General features: G+C 48.6%; 1 protein-coding gene across 1 annotated transcript; it reads left to right on the top strand.

The window, feature by feature from the left end:
- The first annotated feature begins 970 nt into the window (after nt 1-970).
- Nucleotides 971-23,215, top strand: rad21 (RAD21 homolog (S. pombe)). Its single transcript, NM_001140262.1, is given in 14 exon segments — nt 971-1,073; nt 1,825-2,014; nt 2,617-2,746; nt 3,046-3,145; nt 3,420-3,526; nt 4,957-5,151; nt 5,730-5,852; nt 8,290-8,415; nt 11,422-11,645; nt 14,872-15,022; nt 16,983-17,128; nt 18,483-18,665; nt 19,303-19,383; nt 22,132-23,215. Coding segments are annotated over 13 exon segments (1,902 nt in total). The 5' UTR covers nt 971-1,073; nt 1,825-1,870; the 3' UTR covers nt 22,324-23,215.
- Nucleotides 23,216-25,163: the final 1,948 nt, after the last annotated feature.

Raw genomic sequence — 25,163 nt, 5'->3', positions numbered from 1 at the left:
CCTGCACAGTGACTCTGTACTGGTAGTCCTTGTATATAGTCTCATTAATACCTGGTACCCCTGCACAGTGACTCTGTACTGGTACTCCTTGTATATAGTCTCATTACTACCTGGTACCCCTGCACAGTGACTCTGTACTGGTACTCCTTGTATATAGTCTCATTACTACCTGGTACCCCTGCACAGTGACTCTGTACTGGTACTCCTTGTATATAGTCTCATTACTACCTCATACCTCTGCACATTGACTCTGTACTGGTACTCCTTGTATATAGTCTCATTACTACCTGGTACCCCTGCACAGTGACTCTGTACTGGTACTCCTTGTATATAGTCTCATTACTACCTCATACCTCTGCACATTGACTCTGTACTGGTACTCCTTGTATATAGTCTCATTACTACCTGGTACCCCTGCACAGTGACTCTGTACTCCTTGTTTATAGTCTAATTATTGTGTTACTGTTACCTTTTTTGCTAATTGTTTTTACTTTTGAACTATGCATTGTTGGGAAATGGCTTGTACATAAGCATTTCACTGTAAAGTCCACACATGTTGTATTCGGCGCATGTAACAAATAAACATTTATTTCGTTTTACTTTTGCCCGTTCACGTCACGGGCCATAGACTGGTGCCCCTTGGCTAATCGAATCCGCAAATGTTAAAGTCTGGCTCAGGAGCGAAGCATCTCGTCCTTCTCTATCTTTCACACACATACATTTTAGTCAGTTATCCAGAGCGATTTACAGTAGATAGTGCATACATTTTCATACACACTTGTATTAATCAGATTGCATATTTTATTTTTGCAATAATGGAATTGAAACAATCTGTCCCGCTATCATTGGTCAACGCATATGCATGATTTCCATTTGCAGCTGTCTGTCAACAGGAACAGACTCCTCCTTGGCCATTTTGTTGGCTGTAAACATCCTGCTGATTTTAAAAGGACACTGAGCGGGAGGAAGGCTACTGGCGCCATCTTGACTCTTTTCATGAGTACAACAGGAACACAGTCGCTGGGAGGAATTGCATAATCATTGAGATTTATTTTCAAAGGGGGGTACAATCGGTATGTGAAATATATTTTACATTATAAAAAAAATCTGATTTGTGAGTTTTGTGATGAGAAATTAGAGTGCACGCCGATTCTTTCTGTACCGGGGCCCTCCTACTTGCTACCGACTAGCGCGCCTGCTAACCGCTACCGAAAAAAAAATAAGTGTTTGCAGTTATTGCCCGCCCAGCACCGTCGCTAGTTACAGTGAAATGATGTATCCACGTTTATGATCAATTAGGATTATGTATCATCATGCTTCTCTTCTTGTTTTGTTTACTTTGATATATTTCCTGAAATTGTTGCTAGGATTTCAAGCTAGCTAACTAGCTGTCTTGCTAAGTAAACAGTTAACGTGAGCTAGCATGTTAGCATGCTAGCCTAGCCATGTTCAATCAAAGACCCCAAGTAGTTTATTTTTTTCGGACAACTTTTAACTCTCAAGTCCACCAGTACTTGAACATGAGCTACTAACTATATTAATCTCGTTTCAACCAGTACATTAATTCGCTAAGTAAGTTATTTATTAGATTGCAGGGAAGATATTTCTGATTATTGGTATCTTATCGTCCAAAAAGCCAAAAGAGTCGTGAATGAGTCTGATCTTCAATCCGAAACTACACATTTTATTTGTCTATATTAGCTACAACTACCGTCTATTTTGCATGGCGAATTTTCTACCCCCAAAAGTTAAGCTACCTAAACATTTTTGAAAAAGTTGCTATTTCACATTTTAAAGCTTTACATACTGCTTTGTCTATTCCAGGTGCTCTTACCCCCGGTTCTTCAAGAGCTAGCAACCAACCGGGGAAATGTTCTACGCCCACTTTGTCCTGTCCAAACGTGGGCCTCTGGCCAAGATCTGGCTAGCGGCCCACTGGGACAAGAAGCTGACCAAGGCTCATGTGTTTGAATGTAACCTGGAGAGCAGCGTTGAGAGCATCATCTGTCCCAAGGTAAAGGGGAAGCCTATCTAGCAGATATCGTCATTCATGTCTCTGTTGAATGTCCTTACACAATGAAAGGCCCGTTGCTTAAAGGCCCAGTCTGAGAAGTCAGTCTCATCCCTCCGCCATTCATTAGACGTCCCCATTGGCTATCCTTTATTCCCGCTTTGACCAATCCAATAGTTTCAGATCTACGTGTGGAAGTAGAAGACAAGGGTCTAATGATGGAACTAGGTAGTGACCAGATTAGAACCAGGCCGATTGACTGATAATACTGCATGCATCAAGTTAACATTACCTTGGTAGTGACCACAGCTACTGGGTACAGCTACTGGGTACAGCTACTGGGGGAAGCTTGCGGTGGACTGTTCTACAGACGATAATGATGTAATGTTACCTATGACGTCTCCTCCCTGATGTGATCCATGGGACCTGTTCAGGAGAGCACATCTTTACGCAACGTTCATTTAGAAGTCACATTTTGTTGACCAGAAATGATTGTCAGGTAGAATAGGGAATCATATCGTCTCTCTTCATTCTGTTTCAACAGCGTTCAGAACGTTTCACCACACTGAATACACCCATTGTTCTGTCTCCCTCCCCCCTCCTAGGTGAAGATGGCGCTGAGGACCTCAGGTCACCTCCTGCTCGGTGTGGTGAGGATATACAACAGGAAGGCCAAGTACCTCCTGGCTGACTGTAATGAAGCCTTCATCAAGATCAAGATGGCTTTCAGACCAGGTATGTAGCTCGGCTCTTATTATGGGACTAGGAAATAAGATGAATCAACATGGCTTTCAGACCAGGTATGTAGCTCGGCTCTTATTATGTGACTAGGAATAAGCTAAATCAACATGGCTTTCAGACCAGGTATGTAGCTCGGCTCATATGTGACTAGGAATAAGCTAAATCAACATGGCTTTCAGACCAGGTACTCGACTAGGAATAAACCTGAAGGGATCAGGAGTTTGAGCGGCTGGTGATCCTAGCCTTACTGACTGTTTGTTTGCTCACCACTCTGTCTGGCTGCTGCCCTCCAGGTGTGGTGGATCTGCCAGAGGAGAACAGAGAGGCTGCCTACAACGCCATCACCCTGCCTGAGGATTTCCATGACTTTGACCAACCCTTACCTGACCTTGAGTAAGTCATACATATAGGTGATATATATATTGTCTATGGAGGAAGTTCCCTCCCAATACAACCCTACACAGCCCTCCCAGGAAGAGGACTGTTGCTATTGTAACAGGTAACTAATGAGGTTGCAAATCAACAAACGAGTATTCTCCTAATTTTAGGAGACCCCGTCCCTTCCAACCAAATACAGATTGTACTCGGTCCATCTGACATAAGGAACAGTGATATGCAGCTATAATGAGCTGAGTTGAAAGGTTAACACTACCTGTTGTTTCCACAGTGACATAGATGTAGCCCAGCAGTTCACCCTGAACCAGAGCAGAGTGGAGGAGATCACCATGAGGGAGGAGGTGGGGAACCTCAGCCTCATGCAGGACAATGACTTTGGTACGGTGCTGTCAGTCAATATTCCTGGGTATTGTTAGACATGCTCCGGTACTTTGGCAACCAAAGAAAGTGTGTATATATATATTTATTTAACCTCCCGCCTTTGGCTTGATGTCAATCTGGTGTTTCATACATGGATAATCTGAGCAGAATTACTCATACCTCAATTAGCTGTGAAATCCCTAGTTTCAAAGCAACTTTAAAAAAAAATTGTAACTGTGCCATGCCACATTTACCCTACATTTCCCCCCACGTGGGCCAGCCCCCTAGCAATTTTAGTTCTAGCCAATGAGCTTCAGCTCCTCACATTCGTGATGTAGTACACCATTTTAGTTCTAGCCAATGAGCTTCAGCTCCTCACATTCGTGACGTAGTACTCAATTTTAGTGCACCGCTTTTGGCTCGTGCGTGCTACTTTCAGAACTACTGGCTAAAAAGTGTACAAAGTACCTGAGAATCTCTTTAACTGGGTTATGGATCGGTACTGTATATGCAGCAGCAAGTCCTGTTCATAATACACAACATTGTATTTCCCTGTAAAATAACAACTATTGGGAATGCAGATCTAAAACTAAGTCATACATTCTCATAATGCTAACTAGGTTACTATGGTTACTGAGCTGGAGACATTCTCATAATGCTAACTAGGTTACTATGGTTACTGAGCTGGAGACATTCTCATAATGCTAACTAGGTTACTATGGTTACTGAGCTGGAGACATTCTCATAATGCTAACTAGGTTACTATGGTTACTGAGCTGGAGACATTCTCATAATGCTAACTAGGTTACTATGGTTACTGAGCTGGAGACATTCTCATAATGCTAACTAGGTTACTATGGTTACTGAGCTGGAGACATTCTCATAATGCTAACTAGGTTACTATGGTTACTGAGCTGGAGACATTCTCATAATGCTAACTAGGTTACTATGGTTACTGAGCTGGAGACATTCTCATAATGCTAACTAGGTTACTATGGTTACTGAGCTGGAGACATTCTCATAATGCTAACTAGGTTACTATGGTTACTGAGCTGGAGACATTCTCATAATGCTAACTAGGTTACTATGGTTACTCAGCTGGAGACATTCTCGTCATTTTACATTTTTTAAATTTTACCTTTTATTTAACCAGGCAAGTCAGTTAAGAACAAATTCTTATTTTCAATGACGGCCTACCGGGGAACAGTGGGTTAACTGCCTTGTTCAGGGGGCAGAACGACAGATTTTTACCTTGTCAGCTCTGGGGATTCAATCTTGCAACCTTTCAGGTTACAAGTCCAATGCTCTTACCACTAGGCTACCTGCCGCCCCCAACTAGGTTTCTAAGCTGGACACATACATTTTACCTTACATCACATTATCCCATCTCTTTGCCATTGGCTTTCCATGTATTGTAACAACCCTCTGTGTCCCTCCCTCGCTTCCAGCTGACTTTGGCATGGATGACCGTGAGATGATGAGGGTAGAGGGAGGCTTTGAAGAGGACATCATCCATGGAGCGACAGCCTCTAATCTGCTACTGGAGGCTGAGCCTGGGCCTGCTCACCTGCCGGACAAGTCCAACCACCTAGAGTACGACGACTTTGGAGACACCATGGAGAACAACGAAGGAGGAATGCTGGGTAGGGATGGGGGGGATGCTGGGAAACCGCCATATAGTGTTGACTGTCTGTGCTCTTAGGGAGGGAGGGGAGGGGGGAAATGCTGGGTGGGGATGGGGGGGTGCTGGGAAACCGCCATAGTGTTGACTGTCTGTGCTCTTAGGGAGGGAGGGGAGGGGGGAAATGCTGGGTAGAGGGGAATGTTGGGGGGGGATGCTGGGAAACCGCCATAGTGTTGACTGTCTGTGCTCTTAGGGTTCGAGGGAGGGGAATGCTGGGAAACCGACATATAGTGTTGACTGCTCTTAGTGAGGGAGGGGAATGCTGGGTAGAGGGGAATGCTGGGAAACCGCCATATAGTGTTGACTGTCTGTGCTCTTAGGGAGGGAGGGAGGGGAATGCTGGGTAGAGAGGGGAATGCTGGGAAACCGCCATATAGTGTTGACTGTCTCTGTGCTTTTAAGCTGTGTGTTTTTATGTGAAGGATTAATATAGTACTATTCTAAATTCAGAGTAATGAGATGACCGCAGTCAATGTTTTATCACCCCCAAAATGGTTTGTTCCGGAGCTTGAACCGTGTTTTGTCTCGTTTGTCCAGTGGATAAACTACTGTCCCAAGAAGATGGGGGTGGTATATTTGACGACCCTCCAGCCATCACAGAGAGCGTGATTCCCCCAGACCATGGAGACGATGAGGACGACTTTGACAACCTACAGTCACGTACGTTCTTTAACCAGACCGATGTCGTCATTTAAATCTGTTTCTCTCTCTTTCTCTCTCTCTCTCTTTCTTTCTCTCTAGAGTCAGAAAGAAAGGGATAACGAATCGGTGTGTTGTCCATTAGGGCGTACCGTAGCAAATACGTTTCCCAGCAGAAAACAAACACCTGTGTTCTTATTTGACAAGTTCAGGTAGTACCTCGCTGTTTCAAAATGTTTTCTCCCTACTGAACACTACCCGGATCACAGGCTTGTGTGTGTTGTTATCGATTAACCATGACACCATTAAAACTACAGTTGAAGTGGGAAGTTTACATACACCTTAGTCAAATACATATTAACTCAGTTTTTCACAATTCCTGACATTTAATCCTAGTAAAAATTCCCTGTCTTAGGTCAGTTAGGATCACCACTTTATTTAAAAAAATGTGAAATGTCAGAATAATAGTAGAGAGAATGATTTATTTCAGCTTTTATTTCTTTCATCACATTCCCAGTGGGTCAGAAGTTTACATACACTCAATTAGTATTTGGTAGCATTGCCTTTTAAATTGTTTAATTTGGGTCAAACGTTTTGGGTAGCCTTCCACAAGCTTCCCACAATAAGTTGGGTGAATTTTTGGCCCATTCCTCCTGACAGCTGGTGTAACTGAGTCAGGTTTGTAGGCCTCCTTGCTTGCACACGGTTTTTAAGTTCTGCCCACATATTTTCTATGGGATTGAGGCCAGGGCTTTGTGATGGCCACTCAAATACCTTGACTTTGTCCTTAAGCCAATTAGCCACAACTTTGGAAGTATGCTTGGGGTCATTGTCCATTTGGAAGACCCATTTGCGACCAAGCTTTAACTTCCTGACTGATGTCTTGAGATGTTTCTTCAATATATCCACATCATTTTCATTCCTCATGATGCCATCTATTTTGTGAAGTGCACCAGTCCCTCCTGCAGCAAAGCACCCCCACAACATGATGCTGCCACCCCCGTGCTTCACGGTTGGGATGGTGTTCTTCGGCTTGCAAGCATCCCCATTTTTCCTCCAAACATAACGATGGTCATTATGGCCAAACAGTTCTATTTTTGTTTCATCAGACCAGAGGACATTTCTCCAAAAACTACGATCTTTGTCCCCATGTGCAGATGCAAACCGTAGTCTGGCTTTTTTATGGCGGTTTTGGAGCAGTGGCTTCTTCCTTGCTCAGCGGCCTTTCAGGTTATGTTTATATAGGACTCGTTTTACTGTGGATATAGATACTTTTGTACCTCTTTACTCCAACATCTTCACAAGGTCCTTTGCTGTTGTTCTGGGATTGATTTGCACTTTTCGCACCAAAGTACGTTCATCTCTAGGAGACAGAACGTGTCTCCTTCCTGAGCGGTATGACGGCTGCATGGTCCCATGGTGTTTATACTTGCATACTATAGTTTGTACAGATGAATGTGGTACCTTCAGGCGTTTGGAAATTGCCCCCAAGGATGAACCAGACTTGTGGAGGTCTACAATTTATTTTCTGATGTCTTGACTGATTTCTTTTGATTTTCCCATGATTTGTTTGAAGGTAGTTTGAAGGTAGGCCTTGAAATACATCCACAGGTACACCTCCAATTGACTCAACTGATGTCAATTAGCCTATCAGAAGCTTCCAAAGCCATGACATAATTTTCTGGAATTTTCCAAGCTGTTTAAAGGCACAGTCAACTTAGTGTATGTAAACTTCTGACCCACTGGAATTGTGATACAGTGAATTATATGTGAAATAATCTGTCTGTAAACAATTGTTGGAAAAATTACTTGTGTCATGCACAAAGTAGATGTCCTAACCAACTTGCTAAAACTATAGTTTGTTAACAAGAAGTTTGTGGAGTGGTTGAAAAACACAAGATTTAATGACTCCAACCTAAGCGGTATGTAAACTTCTGACTTCAACAGTACATAGAAGCGTGTTATTATCGATTTAACCATGACGGCATTAAAGCTAGCTAGAACATCATTACTGGTGTCATCACTCCTACTGTATGTTTTAACCATGACGGCATTAAAGCTAGCTAGAAGATCATTACTGGTGTCATCACTCCTACTGTATGTTTTAACCATGACACCATTAAAGCTAGCTAGAACATCATTACTGGTGTCATCACTCCTACTGTATGTTTTAACCATGACGGCATTAAAGCTAGCTAGAAGATCATTACTGGTGGCATCACTCCTACTGTATGTTTTAACCATGACACCATTAAAGCTAGCTAGAACATCATTACTGGAGGCATCACTCCTACTGTATGTTTTAACCATGACACCATTAAAGCTAGCTAGAAGATCATTACTGGTGTCATCACTCCTACTGTATGTTTTAACCATGACACCATTAAAGCTAGCTAGAACACCATTACTGGTGTCATCACTCCTACTGTATGTTTTAAGACGTGTTGTTGTCCCACAGCCGGTCCAGACAGTCCAGACTCCGGCCCGGTCGAGCCCCTGCCGGCCATGCAGGACCAGACGGAGCAGACCACTCTGGTCCACAATGAGGAGGAGGCTTTTGCCCTGGAGCCCATCGACATCACTGGTGAGCAGCTCCACTCTGTCAGAATACTGTAGAAACACAACCAAAAGCACTTCTCTTTCATTGACTGTTAAAATCTAAATCTGCTATAAATATACTGCTGTGAAAAAGTATTTGCCCCCATTTCTGATTTTCAATTTAAAAAAAATTGCATATTTCTGATCCTGAATGTTATCAGATCTTCAACCAAAACCTGATTATTAGATAACGGAAACCAGAGTTTACAAATAACAAGGAAAAAGTACTTATTTTATTAACAAAGTCACGCAACACCCAATTCCCCTGTGGGGAAAAAGAAGTTGTTGCCCCCTTTACACTCAATAACTGGATGTGACACCTTTATCTGCAGTGACTTCCTGTAGTTGTTGATCAGTCTCTCACATCGCTGTGGAGGAATTCTGTCCCGTTTCTTCCATGCAGAACTGCTTTAACTCGGTGACATTTGTGGCTTTTCAAGCATGAACTGCTCGTTTCAAGTCCTGCCACAACATCTCAAATTGGGATTAGATCTGGACTTTGACTAGGCCGTTCCAAAACGTCAAATGTGTTGCTTCGTTCACCATTTTCATGTAGACTTGATTGTGATGTTTTGGATCATTGTCTTGCTGCATGACCCAGCTGTGCTTCAGCTCACAGACGGATGGGCCTGACGTTCTCCTGTAGAATTCTTCCATACAGAGGAGAATTCATGGTTCCTTCTAATTGAGGCAAGTCGTCCAGGTCCTGAGGCAGCAAATCATCCCCAAACCGTCTCACTACCACCACCATGCTGGACTGTTGGTATACGTTTGTTACTGTGGAATGCAGTGTTTGGTTGCAAAATGGTTAAAATTTTGAAGTTTTATTGAGTGTAAGGAGGAAATTACTTTTTCACAGGGGAGTTGGGTGTTGCATAACTTTGTTAGTTAAATATATATATATATTTTTCTAAACTCTGGTTCTCTTTATCTAATATTAGGTTTTGGTTGAAAATCTGATAACATTTCAGTGTTAAAAATATGCAAAAAATATACTTCTTCACAGCAAAGGAGTGTTGGGTACTTTTTAATCTGTAGTACTGTAAAAACACAATGACAAGCACTTCAGTTGTCTCAGCTTGTCTGGAACTAAGAGAATAACTCGAGTTTCCTCCGTAATGAAATGCTGACACACAGCTGATTGAAGAATCGCTTTTTCTTTGAATGACTCCAGTCTGCATACGATACCGGGAAATATGCACCCTGCTGGCGAAGAGTCACCTGGTTTATTCTGCTAACGTTTCAGCTATCAAACTTCTCCGTCTGTGGTGAAAGAAACCAAATGTGAAAGAAATAGTGATTTTACTGGGAGAATGACATCCACACTTCTGTCTAGTGGAGAAGGACATCCACACTTCTGTCTAGTGAAGGAGAATGACATCCACACTTCTGTCTAGTGAAGGAGGACATCCACACTTCTGTCTAGTGAGCGAGAAGGACATCCACACTTCTGTCTAGTGAGCGAGAAGGACATCCACACTTCTGTCTAGTGGAGGAGGACATCCACACTTCTGTCTAGTGAGCGAGAAGGACATCCACACTTCTGTCTAGTGAGCGAGAATGACATCCACACTTCTGTCTAGTGAAGGAGAATGACATCCACACTTCTGTCTAGTGAAGGAGAATGACATCCACACTTCTGTCTAGTGTCTGAGAGTGACATCCACACTTCTGTCTAGTGTCTGAGAGTGACAGCCACACTTCTGTCTAGTGTCTGAGAGTGACAGCCACACTTCTGTCTAGTGTCTGAGAGTGACAGCCACACTTCTGTCTAGTGTCTGAGAGTGACAGCCACACTTCTGTCTAGTGTCTGAGAGTGACAGCCACACTTCTGTCTAGTGTCTGAGAGTGACAGCCACACTTCTGTCTAGTGTCTGAGAGTGACAGCCACACTTCTGTCTAGTGTCTGAGAGTGACAGCCACACTTCTGTCTAGTGTCTGAGAGTGACAGCCACACTTCTGTCTAGTGTCTGAGAGTGACAGCCACACTTCTGTCTAGTGTCTGAGAGTGACAGCCACACTTCTGTCTAGTGTCTGAGAGTGACAGCCACACTTCTGTCTAGTGTCTGAGAGTGACAGCCACACTTCTGTCTAGTGTCTGAGAGTGACAGCCACACTTCTGTCTAGTGTCTGAGAGTGACATCCACACTCCTGTCTAGTGTCTGAGAGTGACATCCACACTTCTGTCTAGTGTCTGAGAGTGACAGCCACACTTCTGTCTAGTGTCTGAGAGTGACAGCCACACTTCTGTCTAGTGTCTGAGAGTGACAGCCACACTTCTGTCTAGTGTCTGAGAGTGACAGCCACACTTCTGTCTAGTGTCTGAGAGTGACAGCCACACTTCTGTCTAGTGTCTGAGAGTGACAGCCACACTTCTGTCTAGTGTCTGAGAGTGACAGCCACACTTCTGTCTAGTGAGCGAGAGTGACAGCCACACTTCTGTCTAGTGAGCGAGAGTGACAGCCACACTTCTGTCTAGTGAGCGAGAGTGACAGCCACACTTCTGTCTAGTGAAGGAGAGTGACATCCACACTCCTGTCTAGTGAAGAATGACATCCACACCTCTGTCTAGTGAAGGAGAGTGACATCCACACTTCTGTCTAGTGAAGGAGAGTGACATCCACACTTCTGTCTAGTGAAGGAGAGTGACATCCACACTCCTGTCTAGTGTCTGAGAGTGACATCCACACTTCTGTCTAGTGTCTGAGAGTGACATCCACACTCCTGTCTAGTGAAGGAGAGTGACAGCCACACTCCTGTCTAGTGAAGGAGAGTGACAGCCACACTCCTGTCTAGTGAAGGAGAGTGACAGCCACACTCCTGTCTAGTGAAGGAGAGTGACATCCACACTCCTGTCTAGTGAAGGAGAGTGACATCCACACTCCTGTCTAGTGAAGGAGAGTGACATCCACACTCCTGTCTAGTGAAGGAGAGTGACATCCACACTTCTGTCTAGTGAAGGAGAGTGACATCCACACTTCTGTCTGTCTAGTGAAAGAGACCAAGGCGAAGAGGAAGAGGAAGCTGATTGTCGACAACCTGAAAGAGCTGGACAGTAAGTCGATCCGCGCCCAGCTCAGCGACTACTCTGACATCGTGACCACGTTGGACCTGGCCCCTCCCACCAAGAAGCTCATGATGTGGAAAGAGACGGGAGGAGTGGAGAAACTCTTCTCTCTCCCAGCACAGCCACTCTGGAACAGCAAACTGTTGAAGGTAAGAGACAGGAGGAGGTCAACACAGATGTGAACACACACAGAACAATGGCCTTTTGGAGATGCAGTTACTGATTAAGATGCATGAAACCATTCACCTTTCAGCTGTATCTCACTAGGTATAGATGAGACTAGACTTCTGAATAAGGTTTACTCTTTAGTAAAATGAGCGGCAGGTAGCCTAGTGGTTAGAGGGGGGAGGCAGGTAGCCTAGTGGTTAGAGAGGGGGAGGCAGGTAGCCTAGTGGTTAGAGGGGGGAGGCAGGTAACCTAGTGGTTAGAGGGGGGAGGCAGGTAGCCTAGTGGTTAGAGGGGGAGGCAGGTAGCCTAGTGGTTAGAGAGGGGGAGGCAGGTAGCCTAGTGGTTAGAGGGGGGAGGCAGGTAACCTAGTGGTTAGAGGGGGGGAGGCAGGTAGCCTAGTGGTTAGAGGGGGGAGGCAGGTAGCCTAGTGGTTAGAGGGGGGAGGCAGGTAACCTAGTGGTTAGAGGGGGGAGGCAGGTAACCTAGTGGTTAGAGGGGGGAGGCAGGTAGCCTAGTGGTTAGAGGGGGGAGGCAGGTAGCCTAGTGGTTAGAGAGGGGGAGGCAGGTAGCCTAGTGGTTAGAGGGGGGAGGCAGGTAACCTAGTGGTTAGAGGGGGGAGGCAGGTAGCCTAGTGGTTAGAGGGGGGAGGCAGGTAGCCTAGTGGTTAGAGAGGGGGAGGCAGGTAGCCTAGTGGTTAGAGGGGGGAGGCAGGTAACCTAGTGGTTAGAGGGGGGAGGCAGGTAGCCTAGTGGTTAGAGGGGGGAGGCAGGTAGCCTAGTGGTTAGAGGGGGGAGGCAGGTAGCCTAGTGGTTAGAGGGGGGAGGCAGGTAGCCTAGTGGTTAGAGGGGGGGAGGCAGGTAGCCTAGTGGTTAGAGGGGGGAGGCAGGTAGCCTAGTGGTTAGAGGGGGGAGGCAGGTAGCCTAGTGGTTAGAGGGGGGAGGCAGGTAGCCTAGTGGTTAGAGGGGGAGGCAGGTAGCCTAGTGGTTAGAGGGGGAAGGCGGGTAGCCTAGTGGTTAGAGAGGGGAGGCGGGTAGCCTAGTGGTTAGAGAGGGGAGGCGGGTAGCCTAGTGGTTAGAGAGGGGAGGCGGGTAGCCTAGTGGTTAGAGGGGGAGGCGGGTAGCCTAGTGGTTAGAGGGGGAGGCGGGTAGCCTAGTGGTTAGAGGGGGGAGGCGGGTAGCCTAGTGGTTAGAGGGGGAGGCGGGTAGCCTAGTGGTTAGAGGGGGAGGCGGGTAGCCTAGTGGTTAGAGGGGGAGGCGGGTAGCCTAGTGGTTAGAGGGGGGAGGCGGGTAGCCTAGTGGTTAGAGGGGGAGGCGGGTAGCCTAGTGGTTAGAGAGGGGGAGGCGGGTAGCCTAGTGGTTAGAGGGGGGAGGCAGGTAGCCTAGTGGTTAGAGGGGGGAGGCAGGTAGCCTAGTGGTTAGAGGGGGGAGGCAGGTAGCCTAGTGGTTAGAGGGGGGAGGCAGGTAGCCTAGTGGTTAGAGGGGGGAGGCAGGTAGCCTAGTGGTTAGAGGGGGGAGGCAGGTAGCCTAGTGGTTAGAGGGGGGAAGGCGGGTAGCCTAGTGGTTAGAGAGGGGAGGCGGGTAGCCTAGTGGTTAGAGAGGGGAGGCGGGTAGCCTAGTGGTTAGAGAGGGGAGGCGGGTAGCCTAGTGGTTAGAGGGGGAGGCGGGTAGCCTAGTGGTTAGAGGGGGAGGCGGGTAGCCTAGTGGTTAGAGGGGGAGGCGGGTAGCCTAGTGGTTAGAGGGGGAGGCGGGTAGCCTAGTGGTTAGAGGGGGGAGGCGGGTAGCCTAGTGGTTAGAGAGGGGGAGGCGGGTAGCCTAGTGGTTAGAGGGGGAGGCAGGTAGCCTAGTGGTTAGAGGGGGGGAGGCAGGTAGCCTAGTGGTTAGAGGGGGAGGCAGGTAGCCTAGTGGTTAGAGAGGGGAGGCGGGTAGCCTAGTGGTTAGAGGGGGAGGCGGGTAGCCTAGTGGTTAGAGGGGGGAGGCGGGTAGCCTAGTGGTTAGAGGGGGGAGGCGGGTAGCCTAGTGGTTAGAGGGGGAGGCGGGTAGCCTAGTGGTTAGAGGGGGGAGGCGGGTAGCCTAGTGGTTAGAGGGGGAGGCGGGTAGCCTAGTGGTTAGAGAGGGGGAGGCGGGTAGCCTAGTGGTTAGAGGGGGGAGGCAGGTAGCCTAGTGGTTAGAGGGGGGGAGGCAGGTAGCCTAGTGGTTAGAGGGGGGAGGCAGGTAGCCTAGTGGTTAGAGGGGGAGGCAGGTAGCCTAGTGGTTAGAGGGGGGAAGGCAGGTAGCCTAGTGGTTAGAGAGGGGAGGCGGGTAGCCTAGTGGTTAGAGGGGAGGCGGGTAGCCTAGTGGTTAGAGGGGGAGGCGGGTAGCCTGGTGGTTAGAGGGGGAGGCGGGTAGCCTAGTGGTTAGAGGGGGGAGGCGGGTAGCCTAGTGGTTAGAGGGGGGGAGGCGGGTAGCCTAGTGGTTAGAGGGGGAGGCAGGTAGCCTAGTGGTTAGAGAGGGGGAGGCAGGTAGCCTAGTGGTTAGAGAGGGGGGAGGCAGGTAGCCTAGTGGTTAGAGAGGGGGGAGGCAGGTAGCCTAGTGGTTAGAGAGGGGGAGGCAGGTAGCCTAGTGGTTAGAGAGGGGGAGGCAGGTAGCCTAGTGGTTAGAGAGGGGGAGGCAGGTAGCCTAGTGGTTAGAGAGGGGGAGGCAGGTAGCCTAGTGGTTAGAGAGGGGGAGGCAGGTAGCCTAGTGGTTAGAGAGGGGGGAGGCAGGTAGCCTAGTGGTTAGAGGGGGGAGGCAGGTAGCCTAGTGGTTAGAGGGGGAGGCAGGTAGCCTAATGGTTAGAGGGGGAGGCAGGTAGCCTAGTGGTTAGAGAGGGGGAGGCAGGTAGCCTAGTGGTTAGAGAGGGGGGAGGCAGGTAGCCTAGTGGTTAGAGAGGGGGGAGGCGGGTAGCCTAGCGGTTAGAGTGTTGGACTAATAACCGAAAGGTTGCTGGATCGAATCCCCGAGCTGACAAGGTAAAAATCTGTCGTTCTGCCCCTGAACAAGGCAGTTAACCCACTGTTCCCCAGTAGGCCGTCATTATAAATAAGAATTTGTTCTTAACTGACTTGCCTCGTTTTTAAATAAAGGTAAAATAACTAAAAACTAGAATAGTCTGGAGGAGGTGTCATTAACTGTCCCTCTGGGACGACTGAAGTCCAGTGGGTTTTAACTGAAATATGTCCTGTGTTGTCAGATGTTCACGCGCTGCCTGACTCCCCTGGTGCCGGATGAGATGAGGAAGAGGAGGAAGGGAGGAGAGGCTGACAGTCTGGATGAGTTCCTCAAGGACCTGGAGAACCCCGAGGTGCCCAGAGAGGAGGCTCTGTCAGGCAGGGACGTTATCGGTAAGTTACCTTCAGCCTTTCACCCCTCATATACTAACCCTGGAGAAGGCTGTCTCACCCCTCATATACTAACCCTGGAGAAGGCTGTCTCACCCCTCATATACTAACCCTGGAGAAGGCTTTCTCCATGTCTCACCCCTCATATACTAACCCTGGAGAAGGCTTTCTCCCTGTCTCACCCCTCATATACTAACCCTGGACAAGGCTGTCTCACCCCTCATATACTAACCCTGGAGAAGGCTTTCTCCCTGTCTCACCCCTCATATACTAACCCTGGAGAAGGCTGTCTCACCCCTCATATACTAACCCTGGAGAAGGCTGTCTCACCCCTCATATACTAACCCTGGAGAAGGCTGTCTCCATGTCTCACCCCTCATATACTAACCCTGGAGAAGGCTGTCTCCATGTCTCACCCCTCATATACTAACCCTGGAGAAGGCTTTCTCCATGTCTCACCCCTCATATACTAACCCTGGAGAAGGCTGTCTCACCCCTCATATACTAACCCTGGAGAAGGCTGTCTCACCCCTCATATACTAACCCTGGAGAAGGCTGTCTCACCCCTCATATACTAACCCTGGAGAAGGCTTTCTCCCTGTCTCACCCCTCATATACTAACCCTGGAGAAGGCTGTCTCCCTGTCTCACCCCTCATATACTAACCCTGGACAAGGCTTTCTCCATGTCTCACCCCTCATATACTAACCCTGGAGAAGGCTTTCTCCCTGTCTCACCCCTCATATACTAACCCTGGAGAAGGCTGTCTCACCCCTCATATACTAACCCTGGAGAAGGCTGTCTCACCCCTCATATACTAACCCTGGAGAAGGCTGTCTCACCCCTCATATACTAACCCTGGAGAAGGCTGTCTCACCCCTCATATACTAACCCTGGAGAAGGCTGTCTCACCCCTCATATACTAACCCTGGAGAAGGCTTTCTCCCTGTCTCACCCCTCATATACTAACCCTGGAGAAGGCTGTCTCACCCCTCATATACTAACCCTGGAGAAGGCTTTCTCCATGTCTCACCCCTCATATACTAACCCTGGAGAAGGCTGTCTCACCCCTCATATACTAACCCTGGAGAAGGCTGTCTCACCCCTCATATACTAACCCTGGAGAAGGCTGTCTCCATGTCTCACCCCTCATATACTAACCCTGGAGAAGGCTGTCTCACCCCTCATATACTAACCCTGGAGAAGGCTGTCTCACCCCTCATATACTAACCCTGGAGAAGGCTGTCTCACCCCTCATATACTAACCCTGGAGAAGGCTGTCTCACCCCTCATATACTAACCCTGGAGAAGGCTTTCTCCCTGTCTCACCCCTCATATACTAACCCTGGAGAAGGCTGTCTCACCCCTCATATACTAACCCTGGAGAAGGCTTTCTCCCTGTCTCACCCCTCATATACTAACCCTGGAGAAGGCTGTCTCCCTGTCTCACCCCTCATATACTAACCCTGGAGAAGGCTTTCTCCATGTTTCACCCCTCATATACTAACCCTGGAGAAGGCTTTCTCCATGTCTCACCCCTCATATACTAACCCTGGAGAAGGCTGTCTCACCCCTCATATACTAACCCTGGAGAAGGCTGTCTCCATGTCTCACCCCTCATATACTAACCCTGGAGAAGGCTGTCTCACCCCTCATATACTAACCCTGGAGAAGGCTTTCTCCCTGTCTCACCCCTCATATACTAACCCTGGAGAAGGCTGTCTCACCCCTCATATACTAACCCTGGAGAAGGCTGTCTCACCCCTCATATACTAACCCTGGAGAAGGCTGTCTCACCCCTCATATACTAACCCTGGAGAAGGCTTTCTCCCTGTCTCACCCCTCATATACTAACCCTGGAGAAGGCTGTCTCTGTTTCTCTCCTCAGACCAGACCATCATGGACATCTGGTTGTTCCTCTGTCATTATCAACCCTGTCTCTCTCTCTCTCTCTCTCTCCTCAGACCAGACCATCATGGAGGAACCCAGTATGCTGCAGGCCTCAGCCATGGAGGGTAGTAGGACCACCCTGGATGAGTCTGTCATGCCACCACCATCCACCCCACACGGACTCAAACACAAGGCCCACGACAAGGAGGCTGGCCTGCCTGTGAGTACTGCTGCTTTCATTCAGGAGACTGGGATATCAGCCTTTCCCCCCCCCCACTGCTGTTACAGTTGATTGGGATATCAGCCTTTTCCCCCACTGCTGTTACAGTTGATTGGGATATCAGCCTTTCCCCCCCCCACTGCTGTTACAGTTGATTGGGATATCAGCCTTTCCCCCCCACTGCTGTTACAGTTGATTGGGATATCAGCCTTTCCCCCCCACTGCTGTTACAGTTGATTGGGATATCAGCCTTTTTCCCCCACTGCTGTTACAGTTGATTGGGATATCAGCCTTTCTCCCCCCCCACTGCTGTTACAGTTGATTGGGATATCAGCCTTTCCCCCCCCCACTGCTGTTACAGTTGATTGGGATATCAGCCTTTCCCCCCCCCCACTGCTGTTACAGTTGATTGGGATATCAGCCTTCCCCCCCCCCACTGCTGTTACAGTTGATTGGGATATCAGCCTTTCCCCCCCCACTGCTGTTACAGTTGATTGGGATATCAGCCTTTCCCCCCCCCACTGCTGTTACAGTTGATTGGGATATCAGCCTTTTCCCCCCCACTGCTGTTACAGTTGATTGGGATATCAGCCTTTTCCCCCCCACTGCTGTTACAGTTGATTGGGATATCAGCCTCTTTCCCCCCACTGCTGTTACAGTTGATTGGGATATCAGCCTTCCCCCCCCCCACTGCTGTTACAGTTGATTGGGATATCAGCCTTTCCCCCCCCCACTGCTGTTACAGTTGATTGGGATATCAGCCTTTTCCCCCCCACTGCTGTTACAGTTGATTGGGATATCAGCCTTTCTCCCCCCCACTGCTGTTACAGTTGATTGGGATATCAGCCTTTTCCCCCCCCACTGCTGTTACAGTTGATTGGGATATCAGCCTCTTTCCCCCCCCACTGCTGTTACAGTTGATTGGGATATCAGCCTTTCCCCCCCCCCACTGCTGTTACAGTTGATTGGGATATCAGCCTTTCCCCCCCCCCACTGCTGTTCCAGTTGATTTTCCGCGTGTGAGGAATATAGCACATTAGAAGTCTTAATCACAACAAGCTGTAAAAACACCATTAAACTGGACATGGAACAACCAGCCAGCAATGGAATCAGTCATGTTTTGTCCATCTCCTGTGACTAGTTGTCTTACCTACTGTAGACGGATGCACCTGGTTTTATGTCTCTGGATCAGAGAATCTGCTACATTTACTAACATGTTAAACGACGTGTGTAAACCCCCCCCCCAATAATAACAGCAAGGTGTATATAAATGTATTCAACAACCAGTAATGAAATGGTTGATGGTTTTGTCTACCTCTGACTTGTTCTGGTATGTTTTCCTGTCCATTTTTAGATGGGAGCCCAGGAGCCTCAGGCTGATCAGTCAGTCCTCTCGTTAGCTCAGGCTGATCACTCAGTCCTCTCCATGGCCCAGGTAGACCTGCCCCCAGAGGAGAGCCTCAATCTCACACAGCTGGTGCCTGAACTGGACCTGCTGGACAAGGAGAAGAAGGACAAGGATGACAGTGATGAGGAGGTGAGTGGTGGAGGGGGAGGAGTATAGACTGGGGGAAGGGGGTAGAGGCTGGGGGAGGAGGGAGGGTAGAGGGGGTAGAGGCTGGGGGAGGGTAGAGGGGGTAGAGGCTGGGGGAGGAGGGAGGGTAGAGGGGGTAGAGGCTGGGGGAGGGTAGAGGGGGTAGAGGCTGGGGGGGAGGAGGGAGGGTAGAGGCTGGGGGAGAGGAGGGGGGTAGAGGCTGGGGGAAGGGGGTAGAGGTTGGGGGAGGGGAGGGAGGGTAGAGGTTGGGGGAGGGGAGGGAGGGTAGAGGTTGGGGGAGGGGAGGGAGGGTAGAGGCTGGGGGAGAGGAGGGAGGGTAGAGGCTGGGGGAGGAGGGAGAGTAGAGACTGGGGGAGGGTAGAGGGGGTAGAGGCTGGGGGGGAGGAGGGAGGGTAGAGGCTGGGGGAGAGGAGGGGGGTAGAGGTTGGGGGAGGGGAGGGAGGGTAGAGGCTGGGGGAGAGGAGGGAGGGTAGAGGCTGGGGGAGGGAGGGTAGAGGCTGGGGGAGAGGAGGGAGGGTAGAGGCTGGGGGAGAGGAGGGAGGGTAGAGGCTGGGGAGAGGAGGGTAGAGGCTGGGGGACCTTGGGGTCCTGCGTGTTTTCAGAGTATTTCTGTGTGCAGGAGGAGGAGGGGGATCCAACCCAGGACCAGGAGGAGAAGAGATGGAACAAGAGGACTCAGCAGATGCTGCATGGCCTTCAGGTAAACAAACATGGTGTTATTCACTTGTTCAGGTAAACAAACATGGTGTTATTCACTTCTTTAGGTAGGTAAACAAATATGGTGTTGTTCAGGTAAACAAACATCTTGTTGTTCACTTGTTCAGGTAAACAAACATGGTGTTGTTCACTTGTTTAGGTAAACAAACATGGTGTTGTTCACTTGTTCAGGTAAACAAACATCTTGTTGTTCACTTGTTCAGGTAAACAAACATCTTGTTGTTCACTTGTTCAGGTAAACAAACATGGTGTTGTTCAGGTAAACAAACATGGTGTTGTTCAGGTAAACAAACATGGTGTTGTTCAGGTAAACAAACATGGTGTTGTTCAGGTAAACAAACATGGTGTTGTTCAGGTAAACAAACATGGTGTTGTTCAGGTAAACAAACATGGTGTTGTTCAGGTAAACAAACATGGTGTTGTTCAGGTAAACAAACATGGTGTTGTTCAGGTAAACAAACATGGTGTTGTTCAGGTAAACAAACATGGTGTTGTTCAGGTAAACAAACATGGTGTTGTTCAGGTAAACAAACATGGTGTTGTTCAGGTAAACAAACATGGTGTTGTTCAGGTAAACAAACATGGTGTTGTTCAGGTAAACAAACATGGTGTTGTTCAGGTAAACAAACATGGTGTTGTTCAGGTAAACAAACATGGTGTTATTCACTTCTTTAGGTAGGTAAACAAACTATGCTAATGTTCTGTTTGAAATTAGAGGTACATAATATCACATTTCCATGTGGAAAATTGCTATAATGGAAAACGGGTCCGTATTCTGATAATGGCTTTTCATGCTCATCTGGTTGTCTGGAGGCGACTGACTGACTTCATATCTTAGCAGTCATTCCATCATCTCTTACTTGGACGACCCCCTGTCTCCTGGGTCGGTCTGTGTTCTAGTTGGACGACCCCCTGTCCCCTGGGTCGGTCTGTGTCCTAGTCGGACGACCCCCTGTCCCCTGGGTCGGTCTGTGTTCTAGTTGGACGACCTCCTGTCTCCTGGGTCGGGTCTGTGTTCTAGTCGGACGACCCCCTGGGTCGGTCTGTGTTCTAGTTGGACGACCCCCTGTCCCCTGGGTCGGTCTGTGTTCTAGTCGGACGACCCCCTGTCCCCTGGGTCGGTCTGTGTTCTAGTTGGACGACCTCCTGTCTCCTGGGTCGGTCTGTGTTCTAGTCGGACGACCCCCTGTCCCCTGGGTCGGTCTGTGTTCTAGTTGGACGACCCCCTGTCCCCTGGGTCGGTCTGTGTTCTAGTTGGACGACCCCCTGTCCCCTGGGTCAGTCTGTGTTCTAGTCGGACGACCCCCTGTCCCCTGGGTCGGTCTGTGTTCTAGTCGGACGACCCCTGGGTCGGTCTGTGTTCTAGTCGGACGACCCCTGTCCCCTGGGTCGGTGTGTGTTCTAGTCGGACGACCCCCTGGGTCGGTCTGTGTTCTAGTCGGACGACCCCCTGGGTCGGTCTGTGTTCTAGTTGGACGACCCCCTGTCTCCTGGGTCGGTCTGTGTTCTAGTTGGACGACCCCTGTCCCCTGGGTCGGTCTGTGTTCTAGTTGGACGACCCCTGTCCCCTGGGTCGGTCTGTGTTCTAGTCGGACGACCCCCTGTCCCCTGGGTCGGTCTGTGTTCTAGTTGGACGACCCCCTGTCCCCTGGGTCGGTCTGTGTTCTAGTCGGACGACCCCTGGGTCGGTCTGTGTTCTAGTCGGACGACCCCCTGGGTCGGTCTGTGTTCTAGTCGGGACGACCCCCTGGGTCGGTCTGTGTTCTAGTCGGACGACCCCCTGGGTCGGTCTGTGTTCTAGTCGGACGACCCCTGGGTCGGTCTGTGTTCTAGTCGGACGACCCCCTGGGTCGGTCTGTGTTCTAGTCGGACGACCCCCTGTCCCCTGGGTCGGTGTGTGTTCTAGTCGGACGACCCCCTGGGTCGGTCTGTGTTCTAGTCGGACGACCCCCTGGGTCGGTCTGTGTTCTAGTCGGACGCACCCCCTGGGTCGGTCTGTGTTCTAGTTGGACGACCCCTGTCTCCTGGGTCGGTCTGTGTTCTAGTCGGACGACCCCCTGTCCCCTGGGTCGGTCTGTGTTCTAGTCGGACGACCCCCTGTCCCCTGGGTCGGTCTGTGTTCTAGTCGGACGACCCCCTGTCCCCTGGGTCGGTCTGTGTTCTAGTCGGACGACCCCCTGTCCCCTGGGTCGGTCTGTGTTCTAGTCGGACGACCCCCTGGGTCGGTCTGTGTTCTAGTCGGACGACCCCCTGGGTCGGTCTGTGTTCTAGTCGGACGACCCCCTGGGTCGGTCTGTGTTCTAGTCGGACGACCCCCTGGGTCGGTCTGTGTTCTAGTCGGACGACCCCTGGGTCGGTCTGTGTTCTAGTCGGACGACCCCCTGGGTCGGTCTGTGTTCTAGTCGGACGACCCCTGGGTCGGTCTGTGTTCTAGTCGGACGACCCCCTGGGTCGGTCTGTGTTCTAGTCGGACGACCCCCCCCGGGTCGGTCTGTGTTCTAGTCGGACGACCCCCCCGGGTCGGTCTGTGTTCTAGTCGGACGACCCCCCCGGGTCGGTCTGTGTTCTAGTCGGACGACCCCCCGGGTCGGTCTGTGTTCTAGTCGGACGACCCCCCCGGGTCGGTCTGTGTTCTAGTCGGACGACCCCCCCCGGGTCGGTCTGTGTCTATCTAGTTAGACAGACCATTGATCAGTAAGGTGCCTGTCTCTCTGTCCTCTCCCCTCTACAGCGAGTCATGGCCAAGACGGGAGCCGAGCAGGTCAGCTTGTTGGAGCTGTGCCGAGACAACAACAAGAAGCAGGCAGCCGCCAAGTTCTACAGTTTCCTGGTTCTGAAGAAACAGCAGGCTATTGAGCTCTACCAGACCGAGCCTTACAGTGACATCATCGCTACAGCCGGACCAAGATTCCACCTTGTTTAGACACTGCCTGAGGTCCGAATGGCACTGGCTCCTACACAGCGCCCTACTTTTCACCAGAGACTTATGGCACCTTTAGGGTTCTGGTCAAAAGTAGTGCACTACATAGGGAATATGGTGCCATTTGGAAATGGCTTTATCACTATTTTTATGTTTTGAGTTTTTTTTTGTGGCCATTTTGGGGTGGGGGGGGTCCTGAATGCTAACTTTTAAAAGGATTGTACCGCATCTCCACCAACTTAATCATGCAGTATTGTTGTTTTTAAGTGAGAAATGCATTTATTCAGTATATTTATGTTTCCTATCAAGTTCCTTTTTTATTTTGTAAAGCTTTCCGACCACATTTTAGTTTTTTCGGGGGGGGGTTTATTTGTAACAATACATTTCCCACTGATCTGTAATGGTCAAATTCATCAAAAGGTAACGCTTCACAAATTTTTGTCTCCAATCAAGAATTCTCCCCCAAAACATTTTTAAGAACAACATTTTGACGTTCATGTTACATACATGCTGTTTGCAGGTACTGTTATATCATGAGAGAAATTGAATAAGTGCTCTTCACCTCAAGTTCTTCCTCATTGCACTTGACATTAAAATCCTGGTTTTCATGAAAACCATTTTGTTTTCTAGATTGTTATTTCTGTTGATAAATTGGCTATATTACAACTAGCATTGAATTGTATTGTTTAGGTGTATAATAATGCCCGTTTTTATTCTCGTTGCGTCACGTTTTTATTTTGTACCTCCACAGCTATTTTTTTTTGTTGTTGCATAAAGTAACTAGACGCTTGTACATGTTTCAATGAAAGTTGATGATCCCATGTTTTTAGTCTATGGTTAAAACTAGCTGTTGTGATACTTGTGTAAAGAATTTGAAATAAAAGTGTTTTAATGACTTGGTTATACACTCTGAGCCATTCAGTCTGACTTTGCCAGCTGACTGTCCAAAAATGGCTTGAAATTATTTAATCTTTTAGAGAAATGTGGACTTAAAATAATTGACTTGACAACAAGTTGTGGCTAACTTAAAGGGATACTTAAATATTTTGGCAATGAAGCCTTTTTACCTCCTTCTCCAGAGTCCAATGAATTTGTGGATATCATTTTTTATGTCTGTGCAGTTTGAAATCAAATTTTATTTGTCACGTGCGCCGAATACAACAGTGAAATGCTTACAGGTGCTAACCAAAAGTGAAATTTTTAAGTAAAAAAAAATATAGAAAAAAGGAAGTTGCTAACAAACATTAGCGCATTGAATGGAAGTCTATGGGAACAGCTAGCATGCTTCCTTCATACTGGATACAGTCTAAGACATAAAAATGGTGTCCCCGAGTTAATCTGACTGGGGAAGTAAATAAAGGGCTTCATTGCCAAAATCTCGAGGTATCCCTTTAATAATCCTGCTTTCTAGAATACAACACGAGTTAACACTCGTGAGGTAATTGTTGTAGCGTAGAATGATGGCGAAGTGGGCTCTGTTAAAATCAGTCGTGTGAATATACTGCATTCACTAAATACAGCTAAAGCACAGTTCATCTTTACCTAAAGTGCATCAGACCTTCCTCAAGTAGGAGGTGAAGGCCCCGGGAGTGTGGTGCCACAAAAATAACCTCTCACTCAACGTCAACAAAATGTGATCGTGGACTTCAGAAAACAGCTATGCCACATCGACGGGTCCGCAGTGGAGAAGGTGGAAAGCTTCAAGTTCCTCGGCGTACAGATCACTGACAAATGGTCCTCTCCCGAGTGGCGCAGCGGTCTTAGGCACTGCATCTCATTGAAAGAGGCGTCACTACAGACCCTGGTTCGATTCCAGGCTGTATCACAACCGGCCGTGATTGGGAGTCTCATAGGGCAGCGCACAATTGGCCCGGGGTAGGCCGTCATTGTAAATAAGAATTTGTCCTTTACTGACTTGCCAAGTTAAATAAAAATAAAAAACTGGTGAAGAAGGTGCAACAGCGTCTCTTCAACCTCAGGAGGCTGAGGAAATTTTGCTTGGCACATAAAACCCTCACAAACTTTTACAGACGCACAATTGAGAGCATCCTGTCGGGCTGTATCACCCGCCTGGTACGGAGGGTGGTGCGGTCTGCCCAACGCATCACTGTTGGCAAACTACCTGCCCTCCAGGACACCTACAGCACCCGGTGTCACAGGAAGGCCAAAAAGATCAAGGACAACAACCACCCGAGCCACTGCCTGCTCACCCTGCTATCATCCAGAAGGTGAGGTCAGTACAGGTGTATCAAAGCTGGGACCGAGAGACTGAAAAACACTTTAATAATGTTTACATAATTTGCATTACTCATCTCATGTCTATATACTGTATTCTATTCTACTGTATTTTAGTCTATGCCGCTCCGACATTGTTCGTCCAAATATTTATACACTGCTCAAAAAAATAAAGGGAACACTTAAACAACACAATGTAACTCCAAGTCAATCACACTTCTGTGAAATCAAACTGTCCACTTAGGAAGCAACACTGATTGACAATACATTTCACATGCTGTTGTGCAAATGGAATAGACAACGGGTGGAAATTATAGGCAATTAGCAAGACACCCCCAATAAAGGAGTGGTCTGCAGGTGGGGACCACAGACCACTTCTCAGTTCCTATGCTTCCTGGCTGATGTTTTGGTCACTTTTGAATGCTGGTGGTGCTTTCACTCTAGTGGTAGCATGAGACGGAGTCTACAACCCACACAAGTGGCTCAGGTAGTGCAGCTCATCCAGGATGGCACATCAATGCGAGCTGTGGCAAGAAGGTTTGCAGTGTCTGTCAGCCTAGTGTCCAGAGCATGGAGGCGCTACCAGGAGACAGGCCAGTACATCAAGA

The sequence above is a fragment of the Salmo salar genome, chromosome ssa05, assembly GCF_905237065.1.
Source record: "Salmo salar chromosome ssa05, Ssal_v3.1, whole genome shotgun sequence".
Lineage (NCBI taxonomy): Eukaryota > Metazoa > Chordata > Actinopteri > Salmoniformes > Salmonidae > Salmo > Salmo salar.
This window is presented reverse-complemented; position numbering and strand designations above follow the sequence as displayed.